Source organism: Somniosus microcephalus, chromosome 30, assembly GCF_052327205.1.
Source record: "Somniosus microcephalus isolate GS21.2 chromosome 30, FLI_Smic_1.0, whole genome shotgun sequence".
NCBI lineage: Eukaryota > Metazoa > Chordata > Chondrichthyes > Squaliformes > Somniosidae > Somniosus > Somniosus microcephalus.
This window is the reverse complement of record NC_141016.1, coordinates 28306378-28333259: the sequence shown is the minus strand read 5'-3', so window position 1 is coordinate 28333259 and position 26882 is coordinate 28306378. Positions and strand designations below refer to the sequence as shown.

General features: G+C 49.6%; 1 protein-coding gene across 2 annotated transcripts in view; it reads right to left on the bottom strand.

Moving 5' to 3' along the window:
- The window catches only part of bmp1a (bone morphogenetic protein 1a), a 282531-nt gene that overhangs the window by 141137 nt on the left and 114512 nt on the right, over window positions 1-26882 (bottom strand). For both annotated transcript variants that reach the window (XM_085971287.1, XM_085971289.1), the window contains 5 exons: window positions 20776-20859; window positions 17338-17499; window positions 14688-14805; window positions 8324-8502; window positions 5713-5818 (listed from right to left, as the gene is read on the bottom strand). In XM_085971287.1, coding sequence (XP_085827413.1) covers window positions 5713-5818; window positions 8324-8502; window positions 14688-14805; window positions 17338-17499; window positions 20776-20859 — 649 coding nt within the window. The remainder of the gene's footprint in view (window positions 1-5712; window positions 5819-8323; window positions 8503-14687; window positions 14806-17337; window positions 17500-20775; window positions 20860-26882) is intronic.

Below are 26882 nucleotides of genomic sequence, written 5' to 3'. Positions count from 1 at the left end.
TTTCTCCCCTTGTCCAGTCTCTTCCCACCTACATCCGCGACTCTTCTGATGCTCTCCGCCACTTAAACAGTTTCCAGTTTCCTGGCCCCAACCGCCTCCTTTTCACTATGGACAGACAATCCCTCTACACCTCCATCCCCCACCAGGATGGCCTGAGGGCGCTCCGCTTCTTCCTTGAACAGAGGCCCAACCAGTCCCCATCCACCACCACCCTCCTCCGCCTGGCTGAACTTGTTCTCACATTGAACAACTTCTCCTTTGACTCCACTCATTTCCTCCAAATTAAAGGTGTTGCTATGGGTACCCACACGGGTCCTAGCTATTCCTGCCTTTTCGTGGGATATGTGGAACACTCTTTGTTCCAGTTCTACTCGGGACCCCTCCCTCACCTCTTTTTCCGGTACATTGATGACTGTATCGGTGCCATTTCCTGCTCTCGCCCTGAACTAGACAATTTCATTCACTTTGCCTCCAATTTCCACCCTTCCCTCACCTTCACATGGTCCATCTCCGTCTCTTCCCTTCCCTTCCTCGACTTCTCCGTCTCCATCTCTGGGGATAGGTTATTGACCAACATTCACTACAAGCCCACCGATTCCCACAGCTACCTGGACTACACTTCCTCCAACTCTGCCTCCTGTAAGGACTCTATTCCATTCTCCCAGTTTCTCCGTCTCCACCGCATCTGCTCCGACGATGCCACCTTCCACACCAGTGCTTCCGACATGTCTTCCTTTTTCCTCAACTGAGGATTCCCCTCTACCGTGGTTGACACAGCCCTCGACCGTGTCCGTTCTATCTCCCGCACTTCTGCCCTCACCCCTGCCCCTCCCTCCCGGAACCACGATAGGGTTCCCCTTGTCCTCACCTTTCACCCCACCAGCCTCCACATTCAACGGATCATCCTCCGCCATTTCCGCCACCTCCAACGTGATCCCACCACCAAACGCATCTTCCCCTCACCTCCCCTTTCAGCATTCCGTAGGGACCGCTCCCTCCGAGACACCCAAGTCCACTCCTCTATCACCCCCAGCACCCCTTCCCCTTCGCCCGGCACCTTCCCATGCAAGCGCAGGAGATGCAACACCTGCCCTTATACCTCCCCCCTTCCCACTATCCAGGGCCCCAAACACCCCTTCCAGGTGAAACAGCGATTTACTTGTACTTGTTGCAATCTAGTATACTGTATTCGCTGCTCACGGTGCGGTCTCCTCTACATTGGGGAGAACAAACGCAGATTGGGTGACCGCTTTGCGGAACACCTCCGTTTAGTCCATAAGGGTGACCCCGAGCTTCCGGTCGCCTGTCATTTTAATTCACCGCTCCATTCCCACTCAGACCTCACCGTTCTCGGCCTCTTGCATTGTTCCACGGAAGCTCGAGGAACAGCACCTCATCTTCCGATTAGGCACTTTACAGCCTTCCGGACTCAATATCGAGTTCAACAATTTCAGATCATAACCTCGGCCCCCATTACATTTTTTTAGATATTTTTTATCCACACTTTTGGTTTGTGCCTTTTCCTATTTTACTCTCTCCCACACGGCAGCTGTCTCTCACTCTGCCAGCGCATTTCACACTTCATCTAGAGCCATCCTTTGTCTCTTTACCTGTCCTATCACCATCTCGTCTCGCCTTGAGTATCTCTTAATGTCTCTTCACCTCCCACAGACCTTCCCTTTTGTTCTTTCATCCACTCACCCATTTCCCAGCCCCCAAACTTGCTTTTTCATCCGTTTCATTTCCTGCTTTTTTCTCAGTTCTGAAGAGGGGTTTCGACCTGAAACGTTAACTCTGTTTCTGTCTCCACGGATGTTGCCTGGCCTGCTGAGTTTTTCCAGCGTTTTCTGTTGTTAATTCAGATTTCCGGCATCCGCAGTATTTTGCTATCGGATATCTGACAGAACCTTGGTCCACTGTGAGGGAGCATTAACGAAAGCAAGAACCTGCATTTATATAACACCATATCAAACCATCCCAGAGCAATTCACAGCCAGTGAGGTACCAATGAACTGCAGTCATTGTCGGCAAATGCAGCAGCCAGTTAATGCACAGCAAGATCTCATAAACAGCAGTGAAATGAATGGCCAATTAAACATTGGCCAGGACACCAGGAGAACTTATTTGGTATGCTTCGAATCATGGCATGGGATCTTTTACATCCACCTGAGAGGGCAGACAGTGGTCCACTGTTTAATTTTTCCTGCAAAGGCCAGAGCCTCAGGCAATGCACGTTCCCTCAGTACTGTTCCTCCGACAGTGCAGCGCTCCCTCAGTACTGACCCTCCGACAGTGCAGTGCTCTCTCATTACTGCACCTCCGACAGTGCAGTGCTCTCTCAGTACTGTCCATCTGACAGTGCAGCGCTCCCTCAGTACTGTCCCTCCGACAGTGCAGCGCTCCCTCAGTACTGACCCTCCGACAGTGCAGCACTCCCTCAGTACTGACCCTCCGACAGTGCAGCACTCCCTCAGTACTGACCCTCCGACAGTGCAGCGCTCCCTCAGTATTGACCCTCCAACAGTGCCGCACTCCCTCAGTACTGCCCCTTTGACAGTGCCGTGCTCTCAGTACTGCCCCTCCGACAGTGCCGCGCTCCATCAATACTGCCCCTCCGACAGTGCCGTGCTCTCTCAGTACTGCCCCTCCGACAGTGCCGCGCTCCCTCAGTACTGCCCCTCCGACAGTGCCGTGCTCTCTCAGTACTGCCCCTACGACAGTGCGGCACTCCCTCAGTACTGCCCCTCCAACAGTGCCGTGCTCTCTCAGTACTGCCCCTCCGACAGTGCAGCGCTCCCTCAGTACTGACCCTCCGACAGTGCAGCGCTTCCTCAGTACTGCCCCTCCGACAGTGCAGCGCTCCCTCAGTATTGCCCCTCCGACAGTGCAGCACTCCCTCAGTACCGCCCGTCCGACAGTGCAGCGCTCCCTCAGTACTGCCCCTCCAGCAGTGCAGCGCTCCCTCTGTACTGCCCCTGTGACAGTGCTGCGCTCCCTCTGTACTGCCCCTTCGACAGTGCAGCGCTCCCTCAATACTGCCCCTCCGACAGTGCAGCGCTCCCTCAATACTGCCCCTCTGACAGTATAGCGCTCCCTCAGTACTGCCCCTTCGACAGTGCAGCGCTCCCTCAATACTGCCCCTCCGACAATGCAGCGCTCCCTCAGTACTGCCCCTCTGACAGTGCAGCGCTCCCTCAGAACTGCCCCACCGACAGTGCGGCGCTCCCTCAGTACTGCCCCTCCGACAGTGCGGCGCTCCCTCAGTACTGCCCCTCCGACAGTGCAGCGCTCCCTCAGAACTGCCCCTCTGACAGTGCCGTGCTCTCTCAGTACTGCCCCTCCGACAGTGCAGCGCTCCCTCAGTACTGACCCTCCGACAGTGCAGCGCTTCCTCAGTACTGCCCCTCCGACAGTGCAGCGCTCCCTCAGTATTGCCCCTCCGACAGTGCAGCGCTCCCTCAGTACCGCCCCTTCGACAGTGCAGCGCTCCCTCAGTACTGCCCCTCCGACAATGAAGCGCTCCCTCAGAACTGCCCCTCCGCCAGTACAGCGCTCCCTCAGTACTGCCCCTCCGACAGTGCAGCGCTCCCTCAGAACTGCCCCTCTGACAGTGCAGCGCTCCCTCAGAACTGCCCCTCTGACAGTGCAGTGCTCCCTCAGTACTGCACTATAGTGTCAGCCTGGATTACGTGCTCAACTCCTCAAGTAGGCCTTGAACCCACGACCTTCAAGAGGCAAGAGTGTTACCAACTGAGCCAGGTTGACACTTGTCTCATCAGACAAACAGAACACGATCAGTAATAACAGAAATTGTGAAGTAGAATTAAACTTCTGTTCAGAATGTGGACACGATCCTGAGTTTGAATCACTGAAGTAGGCCCAATAATAAGCAAAATGCCAACTTTTAGTTTATTTGGAAAGTCCTCCCCCTCCCCCTCCCCTCAGAAGTAAGAGGATGGGAATGGGATAGGAATGAGCAGGGGAGGGAGTAGGAAGGGGTAGGTGTGGGGAGGAAGGTGGACGGGAGGAGGAGGAATGGGTAGGGGAGGGGAGGAAGGGGGAGGGGAGGAAGGGGGAGGGGAGAGGGGAGGAAGGGGGAGGGGAGGAAGGGAAGGGGAGGGGAGGAAGGGAAGGGGAGGGGAGGAAGGGGAGGGGGAGGGAAGGAAGGAGGGTGGGGAGGAAGGGGAGGGGGGGAAGGGAAGGGGAGGGGAGGGGAGGAAGGGGAGGGGAGGAAGGGGAGGGGAGGAAGGGAAGGGGAGGGGAGGGAGGAAGGGGGGAGGGGAGGAAGGGGGAGGGGAGGAAGGGGGGGAGGAGAGGAAGGTGACAGGAGGAAAGCAGAAGGGGAGGGGAGGGAGGGAAGGAAGGGGGGAGGGGAGGAAGGGGGAGGGGAGGAAGGGGGGAGGGGAGGAAGGGGGGAGGGGAGGAAAGCAGAAGGGGAGGGGAGGGAGGGGAAGGGGAGGGAAGGAAGGGGGGGAGGGAAGGAAGGGGGGAGGGGAGGAAGGGGGGAGGGGAGGAAGGGGGAGGGGAGGGGAGGAAGGGGGAGGGGAGGAAGGGGGAGGGGAGGAAGGGGGGAGGGGAGGAAGGGGGGAGGGGAGGAAGGCAGAACGGGAGGGGAGGGGGGAGAGGAGGGAGGGGAGGGGGAGAGGAGGGAGGGGAGGGGGGAGAGGAGGGTGGGGAGGGGGGAGAGGAGGGAGGGGAGGGGGGAGGGGAGGAAGGGGAGGGGAGGAAGGTGGAAGGGGGAGGGGAGGAAGGCGGAAGGGGGAGGGGAGGAAGGGGAGGGGAGGGGAGGGCAGGGAGGGGAGGAAGGGGAGGGGGAGAGGGAGGGGAGGGGAGGGGAGGGCAGGGAGGGGAGGGGAGGGGAGGGGAGGGAGGGGAGGGAGGGGAGGGGGAGAGGGAGGGGAGGAAGGGGAGGGGAGGAAGAGGGGAGGGGAGGAAGGGGGAGGGGGAGGGGAGGAAGGTGGAAGGGGAGGAAGGAAGAGGTAAAGGGAAGATGGGGTGAAGGGAGGAAGGGGCAAGGGGAGGGGAGGAATGGTCTGGAATTGAATCCAATGGTCCAATTATTTTCCATAGGGTCAGTAGTTTACCTCGATTTTACTTTTTGATGTACAAATTATGACAGGAATCGTGAATCTTTTGACCCACCCTAGAGTTTAGGCAGCCTATTTGACTACGGGGAGCATCACAGGGTAGCTGGATCCTGACCTCAACACACACGCACATTGCGACAGAGGTTGCTGGTTTAGTGGCCAGCAGCACGAAGCCTGTATCGAGCTCCTTCCCCACCCGAGTCCAGGGGCGCTGGAACCAGCTGCAGCAGCGCACTCCTTTCCCCTACACTCTTCTCTTAATTGAAAGATGCTTCATTCACATTATTTAACAATTTGGTTTTTCCGAGCACAAATTTGAGGTTTTTTTCGAGCAGAAGTCGATTTTGAGCAGCCGTAGGCCACATTTTGTTGCATCCTCTTCCCCCCCCGCCCCCACCCAGCTCGGGCCCCCACTCCAGGCAGGGCCTGAGGTCTGCAGCAGGTGCCCCTTTGATCACAGGCCAGGGAAGGTCACTGAAGCCAGCGTGGGGCGAGAGCCAACAATACCCCTTACCTTGCTGAGCACGTATACATTTGTGAGAAGAAAACCCAAATAATGTGACGGAGACAAAGCCTCCACCTCACCACAAATGTGAAAACAAAGTGCCAGAAGCAGGGCTCGGACCTGGAGAACGTGTTCCTGGCGTAGTGCATGATGCTGTCGAAGTCGTACATTTCCCCCAGCGAGTCCACCTCTTCCGGTTCCATCTTCAGGAAGTTGTACTCTTGTCCTGTGAAGGGTTTCAATAAGCATGAGTGTCCCAATAGTCAGAGGAAAGAAGCACAGCTTTACACAGTGAGGGGCGCGCGAGGCTGCGGGTTCCCAAATACTCGCCACAATCTATCGTCTGTGGAGAGGGTGTGTGTGTGTGTGTGTGTGTGTGTGTGTGTGTGTGTGTGTGTGTGTGTGTAGAACACACGTGTGTGTCTTTGTGTGGAGAACACACATGTGTGTGTGTGGGGAAGGGCACATGCGTTTGTGTGTGTAGGACACGTGTGTGTGTGTGTGTGTGTGTGTATGAGAGGACGCACATGTGTGTGTGTGTGTGTGTGTGCATGTGTGGAGGGGAAGGACACGTGTGTTTGTGGGGCGGATGCACGTGTGTGTGTGTGTGTTGCACACGCAGACCAGTTGTGTACATAGCTGCAGGGTAGGGGGAGGCTCTGCGTGTTTTGTACGTGTTAGGGGTGCAGGTACCCGTGCAACCGAGGCACAAACTGGAATATTCCAGCCACACATCTGCTGAAACTCTCCTTTCTCCAATACTTTTTCAAATCCCTCTTATAATCTCTGGATGGTCTTCAGTCAAGGGAATTCTATCCCCCTGGGTTTAAGGATCTATAAAGGATGGCAAAGCGATGCTGATTTTTTTTTATACCTGAGGTCGGGATAAACAATTGACAAATTCTCCAGCATATTCTGCACACATCAACTTGAGGGAGTTTTAACATCGCACAGGATGTGTCACCTGTTCCTAAAGCTCTCCACCACTGGGGGTTTTCCTCGCCTCATTATCCACTTTGGTGGCAAAAACAGGAAGGCAGATTATTATCTGAACGGCAATAGATTGGGAAAAGGAGAAGTGCAACGAGACCTGGGTGTCCTTGTGCACCAGTCGCTGAAGGTAAGCATGCAGATGCAGCAGGCGGTTAAGAAGGCAAATGGTATGTTGGCCTTCATAGCGAGAGGATTCGAGTGCAGGAGCAAGGATGTCTTGCTGCAGTTGTACAGGGCCTTGGTGAGACCACACCTTGAGTATTGTGTGCAGTTTTGGTCACCTTATCTGAGGAAGGATGTTCTTGCCATGGAGGGAGTGCAGCAAAGATTCACCAGACTGATACCTGGGATGGCAGGAATGACGTATGAGGAGAGATTGGGTCAATTGGGCTTATATTCGCTGGAGTTTAGAAGAATGAGAGGTGATCTCATTGAAACTTATAAAATTCTAACAGGACTAGACAGGCTAGATGCAGGAAGGATGTTCCCGATAGCGGGGGAGTCCAGAACCAGGGGTCACAGTCTAAGGATAAGGGGTAAGCCATTTAGGACTGAGATGAGGAGGAATTTCTTCACCCAGAGAGTGGTGAACCTGTGGAATTCTCTACCACAGAAGGCAGTTGAGGCCAATTCATTAAATATATTCAAGAAGGAGTTAGATATATTTCTTAAGGCTAAAGGGATCAAGGGATATGGGGAGAAAGCAGGGACAGGGTACTGAGTTTGGATGATCAGCCATGATCTCATTAAATGGCGGAACAGGCTCGAGGGGCCAAATGGCCTACTCCTGCTCCTATCTTCTATATTTCTATGTCTGCTGTAGACTCATTGATAGAGATTGATTGTCGTGATTAGTCAACAGCTCCATCATCGTTGGATCATGCAACTACCGGGATGGTAGAAGTAGAACTCGATGGACCTTGGTCGGTTTTCGTCTAGCAATTGCTAAGTTCCTATAAAGGCATGCTGTTTCATTTCATTCATCCCATTAACACAGCATGAAGCTCAAACACTCAGAAAGCCGGAGTGGAAGGGTAACTGATCAGTGAGGCAACAATCGATTTCAGCAAATGTTTCCAAAACAAGCAAATGAGAGAGAGTTCTGATGGCAAGTCATCGACCTGAAACATTGGGGGCGATTTTAACCCTACTCGCTCAGCAGAAACATGGCGGGCGGGCAGTTAAAATCGCCCTGGCTCTTACCTGTCCGAAAGCCTCCGTGATCGCAACATCTGCAATTTTAACCTGCTCTCCTGAGCTGGCAGCAAGGGCACGAGCCCAAAGCCAACAGGGTCCTTCTTTACAGATGCACGTTGCAGCCCAATGAGATCATTGAGACCCGACTGTAATTTTAACTCAGGCCTGAGCGGGGAATCCACCTGGAGTTAAAATCGGGGCCGTTAACTCTGTATCTCTCTCCACAGCTGCTGCCTGACCAGCTGAGCAGTTCCAGCATTTTCTGTTTTTATATTAAATGAGAGAGAGCATTGAACATCTAAAACATCAACGTAGATTCAAGTATCAATAGTTAGAATCCTCTAGCGGGAGTTGAATCTGCTCCACAACATGAAGACAAGCTCCAATTTGGTTTGAATTCTACCTCGGAGTTCCAGATTGAGAAACTGCCAGGGTAAGGCAGGAGAATTTGAACAGGCTACCCTTCAGTTTGATAAACACGAAAGACGCAAACTCCTCGGTGTAAGAGTGAGCAAGGCTCCCCAATACCAGCCACCCTTACCTGGCTGTATGTTTTCCCTTACAATGGTCACGTGATCGTCTCGGTCAGGCCGCGTGTGCTCGTGCCAGAATCCAATGACGTGGCCCAGCTCGTGGACCACAATCCCAAATTTGTCGCAGTTCTTCCCGATGGATATGGCCTGTGGTCCTCCCCCTCTCCGACCCACGTAGGAGCAACAGCTGGACACAGGAGCAAAGCACAGTCGGCCTCGTCAGAAAAGAAGCGTTTTTAGGAACAGGAAAAGGCCGTTAGGGCCAACAAGTCTCTCCCAATTTGAATGATCCTGTCCCAACATATCCCTCAACCCCAATGCCCTGGGGGTCAATGTGACTTCGGGTGACAGTGTAAAATGGGCGATATCGATTCAGCCACTCGTTATACAGCTCTCCCCATGGATTGACTGCAACAACAATGACAATGAAGAGAGATGTACAACAAGGAGAGATGCACAACGGACGGCTGAATCGATATTGCCTGTTTTACACTATTGGCTAAGGTTAAAATTACCCCCTGCCTCTCTAGAAATTCATCCAATTGTCTCTTTCAATCCATTAATGCACTCTGTTACCATTGTAACATTTTTGGAAGAGAACTCGAGCACCATCAGTTCACTCTGCTTGTGCTCCCCCCCAACATGAACATGTGGAATAGACTCCCTGCTAAAGGAGCTAATACCGTATCAATTAACCCCTCTTTAAGTTTAAGCTGGGTGAGTATCTGGGTAACAGTGGGGTTGAGGGTTGAAGGAGGAGGTTGTAGAGCGAGTGAGTGAGAGAGAGATGATCGAATGACATGTGGAACAGGATATTTCTACAGACTTCGACATGTCAAGTCAAGGAAGATAATTGGCCGAGGATGTGTGATCCAGGCTGACATGAATCTAGTCATTCATGCGGAAATGACTTATGAAATAATACTGGGCGGCCTGCTGGTGGCGCTGTCCAGGAAGAGTATAAATACTCGGGCATGGGCTCAGCTTGCTCAGGACATTCTTTAACAGGAACTAGTGAAGGACACAACTAGATCTCCATGTTGAAAACCAGTTGATTAAAGCCTTGTTTAATACTCAGACCAAGTGCCTAGTAGTTTTCTTATGTCACAGGCCATGTACCAAACCCAGATTCAACCTAGGTATGCCTGCCAGTTTGTCTAGATACCTGCCTCCGTGTTACAGAGCCTTCTAATAGAAGCCATTGCAATATTACATAGAATTACATAGAATTTACAGCACAGAAACAGGTAATTTGGCCCAACTGGTCTGTGCCGGAGTATATGTACACACGAGCCTCCTCCCACCCTACTTCATCTCACCCTATCAGCATATCCTACTAATATTCCCAACTGACTACAAAAGGGTTGTCAGAGAGTATGCTATTTATGGGAATGTGAATGGGAAGTGGGATGTTATCCATTCCTTCTATATATCCTTTCCCCTGATACACACACCCAGATCAGTAAGTGTGTTGTGCTAAAACACAGAGCGACAGGATTCAGGGCCATCCTTCAAAACTCTGCAACTCCTTACCTCCCTCAAGCCTCCTGACCTCCCACAGCATCCGATAACACCACTTCCTCATTGTCTCTCCTACCCTTTCCAACCTCGGTGCCAACCCCGTCCCGCCTCGGCCCTTCACCTGGGTTTATGAATTTTTTTTAAAAATTCGGAAAGAAAGGAAGTGGGGGGGTGGGGAATCAAACAACAAATTTCCAGGTCCCTCTGTCACCCGACAAGCAGCCAAGTTAGTTGGACAGGCACGGGATGAGGAGAAGGAACAAAAACTTATTTTTTTTAAAGTAACACATTCATATTTTAGGGTAGATAAGAGAGAAACGAATTCCTCTGGTGGGGGGAGTCCAGAACAAGGGGGGCATAACCTTAAAATTGGAGCCAGGCTGTTCAGGGGTGATGTCAGGAAGCACTTCTTCACACAAAGGGTGGTGGAAATCTGGAAATCTCTCCCCCCAAAAGCTGTTGAGGTTGGGGGTCAATTGGAAATTTCAAAATAGAGATTGATAGTTTTTTGGTGGGTATGGATATTATGGGATATGGAGCAAAGGCGGGCAGATGGAGTTGGGATACAGATCAGCCAGAATCTAATTGAATTGAACGGAACAGGCTCGGGGGGCTGAATGGCCTCTCCTGTTCCTATGTTCCGTATTCGTGTGACAAATCCCAAGTGAGAGGCTTCCTCGCCTCTCATTCACACTCGGTCTGTTTTTACTTGTCAGCAGCTGTCAGGCCCGGCGGTTTGATGGTTTCACCCAGTTTAAGTTGCAATAATAAATCAGGTCACACACCACATGAAGATGTTGGTGTTTGTCCAACACAAGGAGTGCATTAGCCCTTCACTCTGGGTAGCTTAGTGACAAGCCATGAAGCCCTGTTGACACCATCTAACAACGCACATCAACACAACAGTCCACATCTGTTCCTCACGGAAACTGTTAACTCCCCTCTGCCGAAGGTATTTGTTTTACTGCTGGGTCCCGTGGGGAAATAGCTCATGTTTACGATTGAAACACTTTGACCCAGGCATCCATGACATCATTTGACACCTTTACATAAGTGTTTGACAGGCGTTGCAGCCCCCAGTGCTTTTACATTGATGGCAGCCTGCTATTGCCACCACCCCCCACCCCACCACCCCGGCCTCCCTGAAGCTCAGGACTCAGGATGGGAACCAGCTGGGACTCGCTAACACTGGCAGCAAGGGCGGCACGCCTTTAGCTGATCTGATGGGCTGTGGGTATTAACGAACCCTGGCAGCTTTACTGTCGGCTTGCAGCCAGCTGCATGAGGTCTGCACCTCTGGGAACCAGCGGCACCAGGGCAGGATCAGTGCAATGTAACAGCACTTGAGTCAGTTTGAGATCTAATAAAGGGATAGGAGCGGAGAGCAGCTGCAGTGGTTTACATCCAGGCACAGCCTCGCTAGAACTGCTGCAATAACCCCAGGAATTAACAATGCACTGCCTGAAAGGGCGGTGGAAGCAGATTCAATTGTAGCTTGCAAAAGGGGAATTGGATTAATACGAGAAAAGGAAAAAATTTGCAGGTCTATGGGGAAAGCGCGGGGAGTGGGGCTAATTGGAGAGTTCATTCAAAGGGCCGGCACAGGCACGATGGGCCGAACAACCTCGTTCTGTGCTGTGTGATTCTAATTGTTAAAAAAAAACAGGGGTGGGTCACAAGTCTTTTCTGTCTCCTGGTTGAAAGGGTCCTGTGTGCAAAAACGTTGCCAGTCTCAGCTCAGTTCCGGGGGAGCATGGGCCCACAGCACAACACTGCCTTTCATTGGGCACCGTCAATCTCACAGGATTCGTACGGTGGGCAATGAAAAATGACACACTGATGTATGAGGGTGCTCGTCTGAGAGTTGGGCTGAGGCACACGGAGTAGAGAGACTTCTACTCTGCATCTAACCCGGTGCTGTACCTGCCCTGGGAGTGTTTGATGGGACAGTGTAGAGAGAGCTTTACTCTGTATCTAACCCCGTGCTGTACCTGCCCTGGGAGTGTTTGATGGGACAGTGTAGAAACATAGAAGATAGGAGCAGGAGTAGGCTATTCGTCCCCTCGAGCCTGCTCCGCCATTCAATGAGATCATGGCTGATCATCCAAACTCAGTACCCTGTCCCTGCCTTCTCCCCATATCCCTTGATCCCTTTAGCCTTAAGAAATATATCTAACTCATTCTTGAGCTTTAAGGGGGTTTTACTCTGTATCTAACCCATGCAGTACCTGCCCTGGGAGTGTTTGATGGGAGAGTGTAGAGGGAGCTTTACTCTGTATCTAACCCGTGCTGTACCTGCCCTGGGAGTGTTTGATGGGACAGTGTAGAGGGAGCTTTACTCTGTATCTAACCCGTGCTATACCTGCCCTGGGAGTGTTTGATGGGGCAGTGTAGAGGGAGCTTTACTCTGTATCTAACCCGTGCTATACCTGCCCTGGGAGTGTTTGATGGGACAGTGTAGAGGGAGCTTTACTCTGTATCTATCCCGTGCTGTACCTGCCCTGGGAGTGTTTGATGGGACAGTGTAGAGGGAGCTTTACTCTGTATCTAACCCGTGCTATACCTGCCCTGGGAGTGTTTGATGGGACAGTGTAGAGGGAGCTTTACTCTGTATCTAACCCCGTGCTGTACCTGCCCTGGGAGTGTTTGATGGGACAGTGTAGAGGGAGCTTTACTCTGTATCTAACCCGTGCTATACCTGCCCTGGGAGTGTTTGATGGGACAGTGTAGAGGGAGCTTTACTCTGTGTCTAACCCCGTGCTATACCTGCCCTGGGAGTGTTTGATGGGACAGTGTAGAGGGAGCTTTACTCTGTATCTAACCCGTTCTGTACCTGCCCTGGAAGTGTTTGATGGGACAGTGTAGAGGGAGCTTTACTCTGTATCTAACTCATGCTGTACCTGCTCTGGGAGTGTTTGATGGGACAGTGTAGAGGGAGCTTTACTTTGTATCTAACCCGTGCTGTACCTGCCCTGGGAGTGTTTGATGGGACAGTGTAGAGGGAGCTTTACTCTGTATCTAACCCGTGCTGTACCTGCCCTGGGAGTGTTTGATGGGACAGTGTAGAAACATAGAAACATAGAAGATAGGAGCAGGAGTAGGCTATTCGTCCCCTCGAGCCTGCTCCGCCATTCAATGAGATCATGGCTGATCATCCAAACTCAGTACCCTGTCCCTGCCTTCTCCCCATATCCCTTGATCCCTTTAGCCTTAAGAAATATATCTAACTCATTCTTGAGCTTTAAGGGGGTTTTACTCTGTATCTAACCCATGCTGTACCTGCCCTGGGAGTGTTTGATGGGACAGTGTAGAAAGAGCTTTACTCTGTATCTAACCCATGCTGTACCTGCCCTGGGAGTGTTTGATGGGACAGTGTAGAGGGAGCTTTACTCTGTATCTAACCCGTGCTGTACCTGCCCTGGGAGTGTTTGATGGGACAGTGTAGAGGGAGCTTTACTCTGTATCTAGCCCGTGCTGTAACTGCCCAGGGCGAGTTTGATGGAACAGTGTAGAGGGAGCTTTACTCTGTTTCTAACCCAGGCTGTACCTGCCCTGGGACTGTTTGATGGGACAGTGTAGAGGGAGCTTTACTCTGTATCTAACCTGTGCAGTACCTGCCCTGGGAGTGTTTGATGGGACAGTGTAGAGGGAGCTTTACTCTGTATCTAACCCATGCTGTACCTGCCCTGGGAGTGTTTGATGGGACAGTGTAGAGGGAGCTTTACTCTGTATCTAACCCATGCTGTACCTGCCCTGGGAGTGTTTGATGGGGCAGTGTAGAGGGAGCTTTACTCTGTATCTAACCCGTGCTGTACCTGCCCATGGAATGTTTGATGGGACAGTGTAGAGGGAGCTTTACTCTGTATCTAACTCATGCTGTACCTGCCCTGGGAGTGTTTGATGGGACAGTGTAGAGGGAGCTTTACTCTGTATCTAACCCGTGCTGTACCTGCCCTGGGAGTGTTTGATGGGGCAGTGTAGAGGGAGCTTTACTCTGTATCTAACCCATGCTGTACCTGCCCTGGGAGTGTTTGATGGGACAGTGTAGAGGGAGCTTTACTCTGTATCTAACTCATGCTGTACCTGCCCATGGAATGTTTGATGGGACAGTGTAGAGCGAGCTTTACTCTGTATCTAACCCGTGCTGTACCTGCCCTGGGAGTGTTTGATGGGACAGTGTAGAGGGAGCTTTACTCTGTATCAAACCCGTGCTGTACCTGCCGTGCGAGATGCTGACACTGGCTGCCTGAAATGGAAAGTGTTCCATTCCCAGCAATAATCATCCCATCATTCTATGAATATTCCTCACTTTTATGAGCAAAAAGTACTGAAAATGTTTTTTTAATTGCAAAGCTATTCCCCACTGTTGATAGTGTTGATCCCTGGAGAAATTATTTCTATTAAATATAAAGCTTTATCTGTCACTGATAAAAGTTTTAAGAGAATTTTTTTTTCTGTATAGGTTCCCCCCCTCGCCCAGTTGAGTTTAATTGTTGTCCCTGGGATGTGTATGTTGTTGATTGAACGATCTATGGTCCCAAACTCAATCTATAGAATCATACAGCACAGAAGGAGGCCATTTGGCCCATCGTGCCTGTGCCAGCTCTTTGAAAGAGCTCTCCAATTAATCCCACTCCCCCTGCTCTTTCCCCAAAGCCCTGCAAATTATTTCCCCTTCAAGCATTCCCTTTCGAAAGTTACTATTGAATCTTCTTCCACCGCCCTTTCAGACAGTGCATTCCAGATCACAACAACTCGCTGCGTAAAAAAATCTCCTCTGGTTCCATTGCCAGGGGTTATAGGTGTTACCTATATTGACACCAAAAGACAACTCTTCACACAGATACTCACCCACAGGGTCTGTAGGTAAAAACAATGTAGCTCTCTTCATCTGTGCGTTCCAGGAATGTGACACAGGTATGCTTCTCCCAGTGTCTCATCGCCTGCCTGAAAATAGCTCTCTGGCTCCCTGAAAAACAGTGCAGATCCGACTCAGTCATTTCAGACAGACAAAGTACAGAGAGAGAGGGAGAGCTCCAGGTACCTTCAGGTTGCAGACCTACACTGAGACATTCCGTTCCAATCATGGGTTGGGGCTGTGGAACGGGTTCCCTGCTCTTTACCCACTGGTTCACCCCTTGGGAATGTTGTTCACTAAAATTATTGGAAAAGGGCTCACAAAGTTGCAATCTTCTGGAAGACTGGCCTTGCTCTCTTTACTCCTTATTAAGGTTATTCCAACAGGCATGCCCTGGACAGCTATGCACACAGCTGTGACTCATCAACTGATTACCTGGCCTCTCATTGGCTGCTCACTTGACATCCCGCCCCATTATTCAATCGTTATTGTGCCCATTTGCTTTTTCAAACCCAATTTTCTAAACATTTGTTGAAGGAAACATTAGTAAGCTGGGCTGTACTTTCAGTGCCCGAGGCATTGCCCCTCCAATGCTTTCCCCAAAGTCATTGACACCTCTTTGCCCTTGCTTTGAGTGCTGGCAACTGCTTACACATAGTCACCTGGCCAACAGCGATATTCCCAAATGTAAAGGATGGGACTTTCAGAGATACTGAGGTGTTGGTTGGTGGGGAGCCAGTCGCAGGATGTCAGGGACCCAGTCCACTCAATCAGTGGTGATCAGCAGTCTTACTTGGTCCTGGCTGCCAATCAGGAACCATCAGTAAATTCTGTACTGCTTTTGCAAAGCTCTCTGTTGCTGAGTGAGCACCAGTATCGACAGAGGCTGAGGAGTAACACCCTCACCCTCTGTCCTGCCCTGGGAAGACTGGGGAATGTGTGAGAACTAAAACAGAACATAAAAGATGGGATTGGACTCCGAGCACGAGACTGCTATCCACCATGTTTAAGTTGGAGTAACAGTGTCACCACAAGGTGCTCAGCCTGCAGGTCTGACCCTTTCCCAGCATGGTATGACCAGTGTGTGCACTCTCCACAGGTACCAAGTGGATTTTCCAATATTCCTGCCTTTGATTAAAGCCCTCGGCAACACGGTCTTTTACACAGAATGTGCAGCACAGAAACAGGCCTTTCAGCCCAACTGGTCCATGCTGGAGTTTATGCTCCACATGAGCCTCCTCCCACCCCTCTTCATCTCACCCTATCAACATATCCTTCTATTCCTTTCTCCCTCTTGTACTTATCTCGCTTCCCCTTGAATGTCTTTATGCTACTCACCTCAACCACTCCCTGTGGTAGCAACTTCCACATTCTCACCACTCTCTGGGTAAAGAAGTTTCTCCTGAATTTCCGATTGGATTTATTAGTGACTATTCTATATTTATGGCCCCTAGTTTTGGACTCCTCCCACAAGTGGAAACATCTTCTCTATGTCTACCCTATCAAACTCCTTCATAATCTTAAAGACCTCTATCAGGTCACCCCTCAGCCTTCTCTTTTCTAGAGAAAAGAGCCCCAGCCTGTTCAGCGTTTCCCGATAGTTCTGGTATCATCCTTGTAAATCCTTTTACACCCACTCCAGGGCTTTTATATCCTTTTTATAATATGGAGACATAAATACAGCGGAATTATTTGCAATTGCAACATGAATATTTTTGTGTGTGTCTCCAAGAAGCCCAGATCAGTGGGTGACTGGATGAGAAAAGTAAACTTTTTTTAATTTGAAGTAATCAAAAAGGCAAATGGAATGTTGGCCTTTATTTCAAGGGGGTTGGAGTATAAAAGCAGGGAAGTTCTGCTACAACTGTACAGGGTATTGGTGAAACCACACCTCGAGTACTGCGTACAGTTTTGGTCTCCTTATTTAAGGAAGGATATACTTGCATTGGAGGCAGTTCAGAGATGATTCACTAGGTTAATTCCAGAGATGAGGGGGTTGACTTATGAGGAAAGGTTGAGCAGGCTGGGCCTATACTCATTGGAATTTAGAAGAATGAGAGGTGATCTTATCAAAACATAAGATACTGAGGGGGCTCGACAGGGTAGATGCAGAGAGGATGTTTCCCCTCGTGGGGAAATCTAGAACTCGGGGGCATAGTTTCAGAATAAAGGGTCGCCCTTTTAGAACTGAGATGAGGAGGAATTTCTTCTCTCAGAGGGTCATAAATCTGTGGAATTCTCTGTCCCAGAGAGCTGTGGAGGCTGGGTCATTAAATCCATTTAAAGTGGAGATAGACACATTTTTGCAAGATAAGGGAGTGAAGGGTTATGGGGAGCGGGCTGGGAAGTGGCTTTGAGCCCAAGATCAGCCATGATCTTATTGAATGGCGGAGCAGGCTTGAGGGGCCAAGTGGCCGATTTCTGCTCCTATTTCTTATGTTCTTATGTTCCTGGAATGTGGACGTCACTGGCAAGGCCAGCATTTATTGCCCATCCCTAATTGCCCTTGAGAAGACGGGCGTGAGCCGCCTTCTTGAACCGCTGCAGTCCGTGTGGTGAAGGTATTTCCACAGTGTTGTTAGGGTGGGACTTATCGATGAGCAGACTCGTTCCCATTGGGGGAGGGGGGGGGGCTAAACTCACCAGTGAAATTTCCTCCAATCACGTACGGAATCACCCCCTCAGGCCACACTCGCTCGGGCCGGGAGGTGGAAGCGCGGCGCATTCGACTGCGGGTCTCATTCTTCCGGAACTTTCTGCTCCTCCGCCAAGTGGACTTCCTTTTGCCATTCTGGATTCTGTCACCTACACAAAAGCAGAAGGAAGTCTAAGAACACAGCAACAGCGCGGCGCAAATACCGAGATCCTGGAGCAAGGTTTTGTGACTTTATCTGGGGATTCTGTAACGCAGTGAAATCATTGACTGTGTGTGGGGGGGGGGGGGGGAGGAGAGGAGAACGCGACCCGCTCCCGCTATCCCACCCGCTCCCGCTATCCCTGCTCCTACTGATGTCACTGCACGGAATGGGAGAGGGAGAGAATTCTAAGCCAAACATTTGCTCCGATGTGGCATTTGCCCAGTGATTGCAAGACAAAAAAACACAGCAAGGAGATGGGATTGAGTATATTGAGTATCCCCAGTAACCGTGGAGGCATCTCTCCTTCTCACATCACCACCGAGGGTCACAGGCGAAGGGGAAAGACTGGCCAGTGTTCCCAGCACTATATTATGTGGCTCAGATGGATTCTGTTCAGTCAATGACTTATTTATATGTCAGTTTCTTGTTAAGTATTTATTAAATATCTTTGAGACCTTCCAGGAGCAACGAAAGTACTCCTTCCAACCCCATCGCTGTTTTAGTATAAATTCTAAGTCATGCATTTCCGTAGAAAGAGAAAAAAAAATCACTTACGTTTACATAGCACTTTAACCCATCTCTCAGAAAGACCGCAAAATACTTCACGCACACTAAATTACTTTGAAGCACACTGACTGCTGATGTGCAGATGAACAGGGCAGTCACTTAATAACAACAGAAAATGCTGGAAAAACTCAGCAGGCCAGGCAACATCCGTGGAGAGAGAAACAGAGTTAAGGTTTCAGGTCGAAACCCTTCTTCAGAACTGAGAAAAAAGCAGGAAATGAAACAGATTAAAAGGCCAGTTTGGGGGCTGGGAAGTGAGGGAGGGGATGAAAGAACAAAAGGGAACATCTGTGGGGGGTGAAGAGACATTAAGAGATACAAGGCGAGATGAGATGGTAATAGGACAGGTAAAGAGACAAAGGATGGCTCTAGATGAGGTGTGAAATGCGCTGGCAGAGTGAGAGACAGCTGCCATGTGGGAGAGAAAAAAAAGGAAAAGGCACAAACCAAAAGTGCGGATAAAAAATATATAAAAATATAATGGGGCAGTAATTCCTCCCCAAACGCGTGAGTACGGAAGGGGTACTCACGCGTCTGGCCGGAGGAAATGCCGGTTTTCAGCATGCACAGCGCATGCGCTGAAAAATGGCATTTCCTCTCCTCTAACCCAAGAGGTGAAGAGGCTAGCGTGTGCGCTGTAGGGGGCAGCGCGTGCGTCTTGGATTTCCTCTGTTTTGGGGGATTTGCGCATGTGTAAAGGCCTCCGGTCTTTACTTGTAAAAAGCACACGTAAGTATTTATTTTTACAGGTAAGTGGTGTTTTAGTGCAATTTAGAGTTTTTTTCCCACAGGTTTATTATTTTAAAGAATCTACAATAAGGTAAGTTTAGTTTTAGACCCTTTTTATTAAAAATTTATTTTTTTCAAAAAAAAAAATTATTGTTTAAATTATTTTTTTAAACTTATTTATACTTAATTGAATGATTGGGATGTTTTTTAAAATTTTATTTAAAGTTTAAGTAGTGTTTTGGGGTGCAGTACTTCTCATGAGTTTGACAGTTCTTACTCTCAAACTTATGAATGAAGTTTCCCCTCCCCTGATTGGCTGAACAGTGCTCACCTGATCCCAGCCGGCACATCGCACTAACTACGCCGCTGGGTCAGGTTAGCACAGCGCGCCGACATCAGAACTGGGCCACTGACAGGAAATCCACTGCGGGCCAGGTTTCAGATGTCGGCGCGCCGGGAAGTGCACATCGGGGGCTTGCACGCGCGGCAAGCCCCCGACACCAAGTTCTGGGCCAATAGGGGCCGAGGTTATGATCTGAAATTGTTGAACTCGATATTGAGTCCGGAAGGCTGTAAAGTGCCTAATCGGAAGATGAGGTGCTGTTCCTCGAGCTTACGCTGAGCTTCCGTGGAACAATGCAAGAGGCCGAGGACGGTGACACTTAGTGCACAGGCACTTCCCACAAACAGCAATGTGAGGAATGACCAGTTAAAACTTATTTTTGGTAGCGTTGGAAACCGGGACAACTCCCCCATCTTCCTCCAATGGCGCCGTGGGATCTTTAACATCAACCTCAGCCAGCTTGACCAGGCGGCGCAGACCTTGATTTAGAGTCACACCTGAAGGCCAGCACCTCCGACAGTGTAGCACTCTCTCAGTACTGCACTGAAGGGCCAGCATAGATTCCGTGTGACTCGGAGCCTGGGGAAAGAGTGCCACCAGCTGAGCCAAGCTGACACGTTGAAGATTCTTATGCAGATGTCAAAGCGACACTGAAATTTTCCTGTAGTGCAAGGGGGCCTTTTCAATAAAACCTCCCTCTTTGTATAACTTGCTTTCAGGTTCCCCCCCCCGCCCCCCCCCACCCCCCACCCTTTCTCCTGAACTCTCGTTGGGGTTAGGGTTCCACTGGCACCAGCTACCCTCTGATACCTCACCCACATGGCCATTCTACACAGTGAGTGTCAGTGGGTATTTAGCTGGGAGGGGGGTGGGGTGGGGGGTGCCTCAAAGCCAAGGTGAACCCAACATCCATGAGTATACACTTTGCAAACGGGTGACTGGACAACGATCAGGTGCGGGATTCCTGCCTGCTTGTCTTCTCTCAGTCAGCCAACGGAGCTCAGCGAACCCATCACAGATTTCATTCTGTATGACATGTACAACTTGCTTCATTTTTACTACTTCAAAGCTTTTTCATTGGTGGGTGGAGGGGAAAAGAAAGAAAGACTTGTATTTATATAGCGCCTTTCATGACCACCGTATGTCCCAAAGTGCTTTACAGCCAATGAAGTACTTTTTGGAGTGTAGTCGCTGTTGTAATGTAGGAAATGCGGCAGCCAATTTGCGCTCAGCAAGCTCCCACAAACAGCAATGTGATAATGACCAGATAATCTATTTTAGTGATGTTGGTTGAGGGATAAACTTTGGCCAGGACACCGGGGATAACTCCCCTGCTCTTCTTCGAAATAGTGCCACGGGACCTTTTACATTCACCTGAGAGAGCAGACGGAACCTCGGTTTAACGTCTCATCTAAAAGACGGCATCTCTAACAGTGCAGCGCTCCCTCAGCACTGCACTGGAGTGTCAGCCTAGATTTTTGTGCTCAAGTCTCTGGAGTCGAGCGAGAGGATGGGAAGTAATTGATGGCAATAATTCTCCTCTCCCAAGCTCTCACTTGAAGTTATGATGGTGTGGGGTTTTACCTCTCCGTGTGTTCCTGCTGGGTCGGCCAGCCCGGTCATTCTTCGGGAGGCTCGTCCCGTTCCAGTGCAGATTGTTTAGTTGACCTGATGGAAAAAAAGAAGCAGCTCATATTTTATTTCAGTTGAACAAGCATCACTGTGAGGATTTAAATGGTATGCCAAGGTCATCCAGAATGGTGTACCTGATCCCAGTTTGTTCCATACACATTGTGTGTAAATAATGTAAGGTATATGTAACTGTCACTGTTACACAATTGTAAAGCAACAAATATATGCTCTATAGCTCCACTGATGGGTAATGGCACTGCCCAGTTGCATTAGCTAGTCTGAGCCCTAGTAGCACTTGAGTGTGCGTGAGTGCGTGCGTGAGAGAGTGTGCGTGTGTGTGACAGAGAGTGTGTGTGAGAGTGTGTGCATGAGAGTGTGTGCGCATGAAAGTGTGTGCGCGTGTAAGAGAGTGTGTGCGCGTGAGTGTGTGTGAGAGTGTGCGCGAGAGAGTGTGTGCATGAGAGTGTGCGCGCATGAGAGTGTGTGCATGTGCGTGAGAGTGAGAGTGTGTGCGTGTGCGTGAGAGTGTGTGCGTGTGCGTGAGTGTGCGTGTGCGTGAGTGTGTGTGCGTGAGAGTGAGTGTGTGCGTGAGAGTGAGAGTGTGTGCGTGAGAGTGAGAGTGTGTGCATGTGCGTGAGAGTGTGTGCGTGTGCGTGAGAGTGTGTGCGTGTGCGTGAGAGTGTGTGCGTGTGCGTGAGTGTGCGTGTGCGTGAGTGTGTGCGTGTGAGAGTGTGTCTGCATGAGGGAGTGTGTGCAAGTGAGAGAGTGTGTGTGAGAATGTGCGTATGAGAGAGTGTGCATGTGAGAGTGTGTGCGTGTGAGAGTGTGTGCATGTGAGAGTGTGTATGAGAGAGCGTGTGTGTGAGTGTGTGTGCGTGTGAGAGTGTGTATGAGAGAGCGTGTGTGTGAGTGTGTGTGCGTGTGAGAGTGTGTGCATGTGAGAGTGTGTATGAGAGAGTGTGCGTGTGAGAGAGTGTGTGTGTGAGAGAGTGTGTGTGTGAGAGAGTGTGTGTGTGAGAGTGTGTGCATGTGAGAGTGTGTATGAGAGAGTGTGCGTGTGAGAGAGTGTGTGTGTGAGAGAGTGTGTGTGTGAGAGAGTGTGCGTGTGAGAGTGTGTGCATGTGAGAGTGTGTATGAGAGAGTGTGCGTGTGAGAGAGTGTGTGTGTGAGAGAGTGTGTGTGTGAGAGAGTGTGTGTGTGAGAGAGTGTGCGTGTGAGAGAGTGTGTGTATGAGAGAGTGTGCGTGTGAGAGAGTGTGTGTGTGAGAGAGTGTGTGTGTGAGAGAGTGTGTGTGTGAGAGAGTGTGTGTGCGTGAGAGTGTGTGTGAGAGAGTGTGTAATTCTGTGTTCATGTGAGTGTGCATGGCTATGTGTGAGAGTGTGTAAATATCTGCTTGGAGAGAGTGTATTTGAGAGAGTATGCACGTGTGAGACTGTGTGTGTATGTGTGAGAGACTGTGTGTGTGTGTGTGAGAGACTGTGTGCGTGTGTGTGAGAGACTGTGTGCGTGTGCGTGAGACTGTGTGTGTGTGTGTGTGCACATGTGTGTGAGAGAGACTGTGTGTGTGCGCGCATCAGAGACTGTGTGTGTGTGTATATGCGTGTGAGAGTGAGACTGTGTGTGTGTGTGTGTGTGTGTGTGTGTGTGTGTGTGTGTATATGCGTGTGAGAGTGAGACTGTGTGTGTGCATGTGTGCATGTGGCAAGGGCAGGATCCAGGGTGATAGCCTGTGGACACACCATTTAGGCCCCCAGGTGAAGAATGGCCATTTGAGTGAGGGATCACGGAGAGAGTGGCGCTTGTGGAACTGTACCGTCAAGACAGGAAGGGAAAAATGGGAAAAGAAACAGACTTCAAAAAGGGGATAATAAGGTGCAGCAGACCACAGACTAGATTACAAAGCACAAATTATAGACTGTGCAAAGCTGGTTAGACATTTTAATTTTTAAACAACAACCTTGCTGAATTATATTGCTACAAATATTGGCAGCATGCTTCATCTGCAAAATAAATAAATGGCCCTTAGGTTATCGCAGTGGCCTTGGATGTGCAATGATACTTGAAATGGACTCAGTCACCTCTCTAACCCCCGAGTCAGTAATCTGCTGCTGTCGCCCTCCAGCACAAGTAGTGTTTGTGTTGTGCTCCAAACGTATAAAGTCCCAGTAAAATAAGGGGCTTCCTCTCCCACTCCCGTGGATCTGGGCGATTAAAAACATTCCATCGCAGGACAAAAATACAATTTAGGGGAAGGGTTAAAATCCGAGGTGCAAGATACCACCAAGTTTGCAAAGAGTAGGACAGAAGGCAGGTCTGGAGGATGAAGGGAAGGCTGTGGGAGCTAAGGAGTGTTACAATTCAGGCTCTCTTCCAATACTTTCTACTTATATCCAACGCAGAAGCAGGCTTCCATAGACCTAGGATCAGAAATTTGGCCTTGTGTACAAAGTATCTGAGGTCTGCCAGGCCCAGGATGAACAGTCAACGCATTTCTCATTGGTATAGATATTGGAAAGTGAGGATTGCCAATCCTGCAGGATTGTCCTGAAGCTTCCAGGAATTAAAGATTCATCTCCTGGATACTGCTGCGAGCAATTTGTCAAAAAAGACATAGGGAAAATTGTGTGGGTTTTATTTCATTTTCACTAATACTTGACAGGGAGTGGGGAATCATCCAATCAGGTAATAGAGAATCTGTCTGCTCTCCAATTGGTGTGCAAAGGCGTTGCTCTGGGAGGAGGGACATGTTGGCCGACCAATGGCAGGGGCGGGAGGTCATGTGATGGAACCTCCAGGAATACACCCAACCAGAGTTGGCAACCCGAGAAAACAGTATGGGTTGTCCTGGTCGCTCCCGATCGCTCTGAAACCAGTGGGAAAATAACACAATCAGAGACTACAGGAAACTTTCTGGTATCCGGCACGGACGGGACCGAGCTGGTGCCGGTCTATCAACAATGCCGGAGAATCGAGCGCTATAGTTAAAAGATACGGAGCTCAGCGCTCCGTCTAAAGCAACAAACCCTGTTGCTTAGCAACAGCTTCAAAACAATCAGCACAGCTTGCAAGCGTCTCTGTAGCTTAGCAACAGCTTCAGTTAGACACTTGCACAGCCAGAAATGAGTAAAAAAAAGTAACTAAAAGTAAAAAAAGTTATCTGAACCGACTCCTGAATTTTGCCGGTTAACCGACATTTCCGGTTATTTAGTGGCCGGTTAATCGAAAGTTTCCTGTATATGATTTGGTCGATAAATGAAAAAAACAGCACGAGTTTATTAAGAGACAGAAAATACATATAAGTTAAATAGATCAATCAGTATAGCAATAGAATACTGCAGCTCTCTTTCAGAGAATTCCAAAAAACAATAAATGTCCCTCTTCATAGCCGTTCTCGGGCAGTAAATTCTGTAACTTGCACTTTACAAAGCCACTGTAGCTTTCAGTCTTCATAGCAACAGTGAGGGGGGAATTGAAGAACCTAGATTGCCAACCTGGTGATATGCATCTCTTTCCTTTGCAGTCAAGCTGATACAATCATAGAATCAGACAGCACAGAAGGAGGCCATTCAGCCCATCATAGGAACAGGAGGAGGCCATTCGGCCCCTCGAGCCAGTTCCGCCATTCAATGAGATCTCGGCTGATCTGCGACCTAACTCCATATACCCGCCTTTGCCCCATATCCCTCAATACCTTTGGTTAACAAAAATCTATCAATCTCAAGATTTAAAATCAACAACTGACCGAGCATCAACGGCCGTTTGCGGAAAGGAACTTTGAAAGAGCTCTCCAATTAGTCCCACTCCCCTGCTCTTTCCCCATAGCCCCGCAAATGTCCCGTTTCAAGTATTTATCCAATTTCCTTTCGAAGGTCACTATTGACTCTACTTCCACTGCCCTTTCAGGCAGCGCATTCCAGATCACAACAACTCGCTGCGTAAATACAATCCTCACCTCCCCCCTGTTTTTTTGTTGCCAATTATCATAAATCTTTGTCCTCGGGTTACCGACCCTCCTGTCAGTGGAAACAGTTTCTCCTTATTTACTCTATCAAAAAACCTTCATAATTATGAACGCCTCTAAAAAAGGACAATCTCCAGTCTCTCCGCATAACTGAAGTCCCTCATCCCTGGGACAATTAATCAAAACTATCTGATTAATTTGCCAGGTCTGGTGGATACAGACTCTGTGGCATCATCTTGGGGGGAAAAAACAGGGCGTGGAAACTTCCAGTTCACTTGGCAAGTTCACAGTCAGACAAAATTATTCAAACCTTAAGTGGAGCCTCAGAAAGGAAAAGCAGCCCACAGTTTTACGAATGGAATACTCTTGGCTCGGGGATACTACAGCCCTCACCCTCGGCGACGTGCATTTCACGCCTTCTCCAGCAGCCAGCACTCCCAGCCACAGTCACGGTTTTAAAACTCTTGCGGCTCCTAGTTTGGAAAATATAAAACGAGGCGATTCCGATCTCTCACAAGGTGTTCCAGGGTCGCAGGTCCTGGAGTAGAATGAGTTGGAGCAGGAGATGGTGCGAGTCTTTCAACACAGTGAGGACACAGCAGGGAGAAAGAGCAGGAAGGACAAGGGACAAAAAGACTTGCATTTATATCGCACTTTTCACAACCTCGGGAAGTCTCAAAGCAATACTGGGAGACAGAGTCTAACTAGACAGCTTCCAAAACACACCATCAAGACATTATTCAAACACACCCGATATTTACAAGGCAGGAACATTTCCTGTAAGTTTTAAAAATACCTCGGCAATGCTGCAGCTCCCTTCACACAATACAATAAACTTGGTAATACTAACTCAAAATTGGTAATAACTGCTTTCCTTTGCCACGAGGCTCTATTGGAAAGAGAAGTGAAATCCTTCACTTTACACAAACAAAGCACAGTAAATCACAACAACTTGCATTTATTTAATCTTTAATGTTAAAAGCAAGTCCAGGACGCTTCACAAATGGGAATATATCAGAAAGCAGACATGGATAGATTAGGACGATAGACCGAAAGCTTGGTTGAAAAGATGTGGCTTGAGAAATGGAGAGGCAAAGGGTTTAGGGGGAGTCTCAGAGGATGGTAGGGTGAAGGAACATAAGGCTGGAGGAGGTTACAGAGATAAGGTGGGCCGGATTGGAAGAAGAGGACAAAGAGTTTAAATCTGATAGATTGGGGGGACAGAGAGTCAGTGTAGGTGAGTAAGGATGAAGATAACGGGCAAGTGGGAATGAACGTGGAACAGGATATAGGCTGTGTTTTGCACAAGTTGGAGTTTGTGGCGAATGGGAGGACTGAAAGGATGGCACTGGGACAATCGAGTCTAAACGTGACAACAAGCATGGACAAGGGTTTCAGCGGCTGAGGGCGGAGTTAGGGGTGGGCGTGAACAATGCTAACTGAGGGAGAGAGGCAGTATTGGCGATGGGTAGAATGTGGGAGGTCTGGTTCGAACAGGACTCCAAGCTGTCAGAGAGAATGCCTGGGGAGGTGGATGGGATCGGTGACAAGATTGTGGGTCCAATGGTGGGGGTCAGAAACAATGGCTTCAGTCTGCAGTTGTTGGAAGAAAAACAAGAATTTACGTAAGTTCTAAGATATAACCAATAACCTCAAAGCAATAATCCAATCATGGGGCTTTGATAACATTCAGAAACTGGGTGAGTTTAGCTCGTGACTTTGGATATCATAAGAACCTTCTGATTGGATTTATGCTTTGTTTCTAAGTGAAGTTGTGTGTTCACCAAGGTGAGGGATGTCAGAGCCAGGAATGGGACTCTTCACCACCTTTGCTTGATATTACCAACATCAAGCATTCTCACGCTAGGCATAGCACGGGTCGTGTCGTGTGTGGAGCAATGCCCTCTCTGCTCTGCTTCAACAATGGGCCTCAGTCCCAAACGTGGAGCACCCCCATCCCATCAGTGTGGCCTCTTTCAGTGACATGGTTAATTTATGGCCAATTTCTTGAGATGTTTTGAGGGGAATATTGAGTCGCGCCCCCTTTGGGGCGCTAACTTCGCCGGGGCGCTAAATTAGCACCCCCACGGCCGAAATT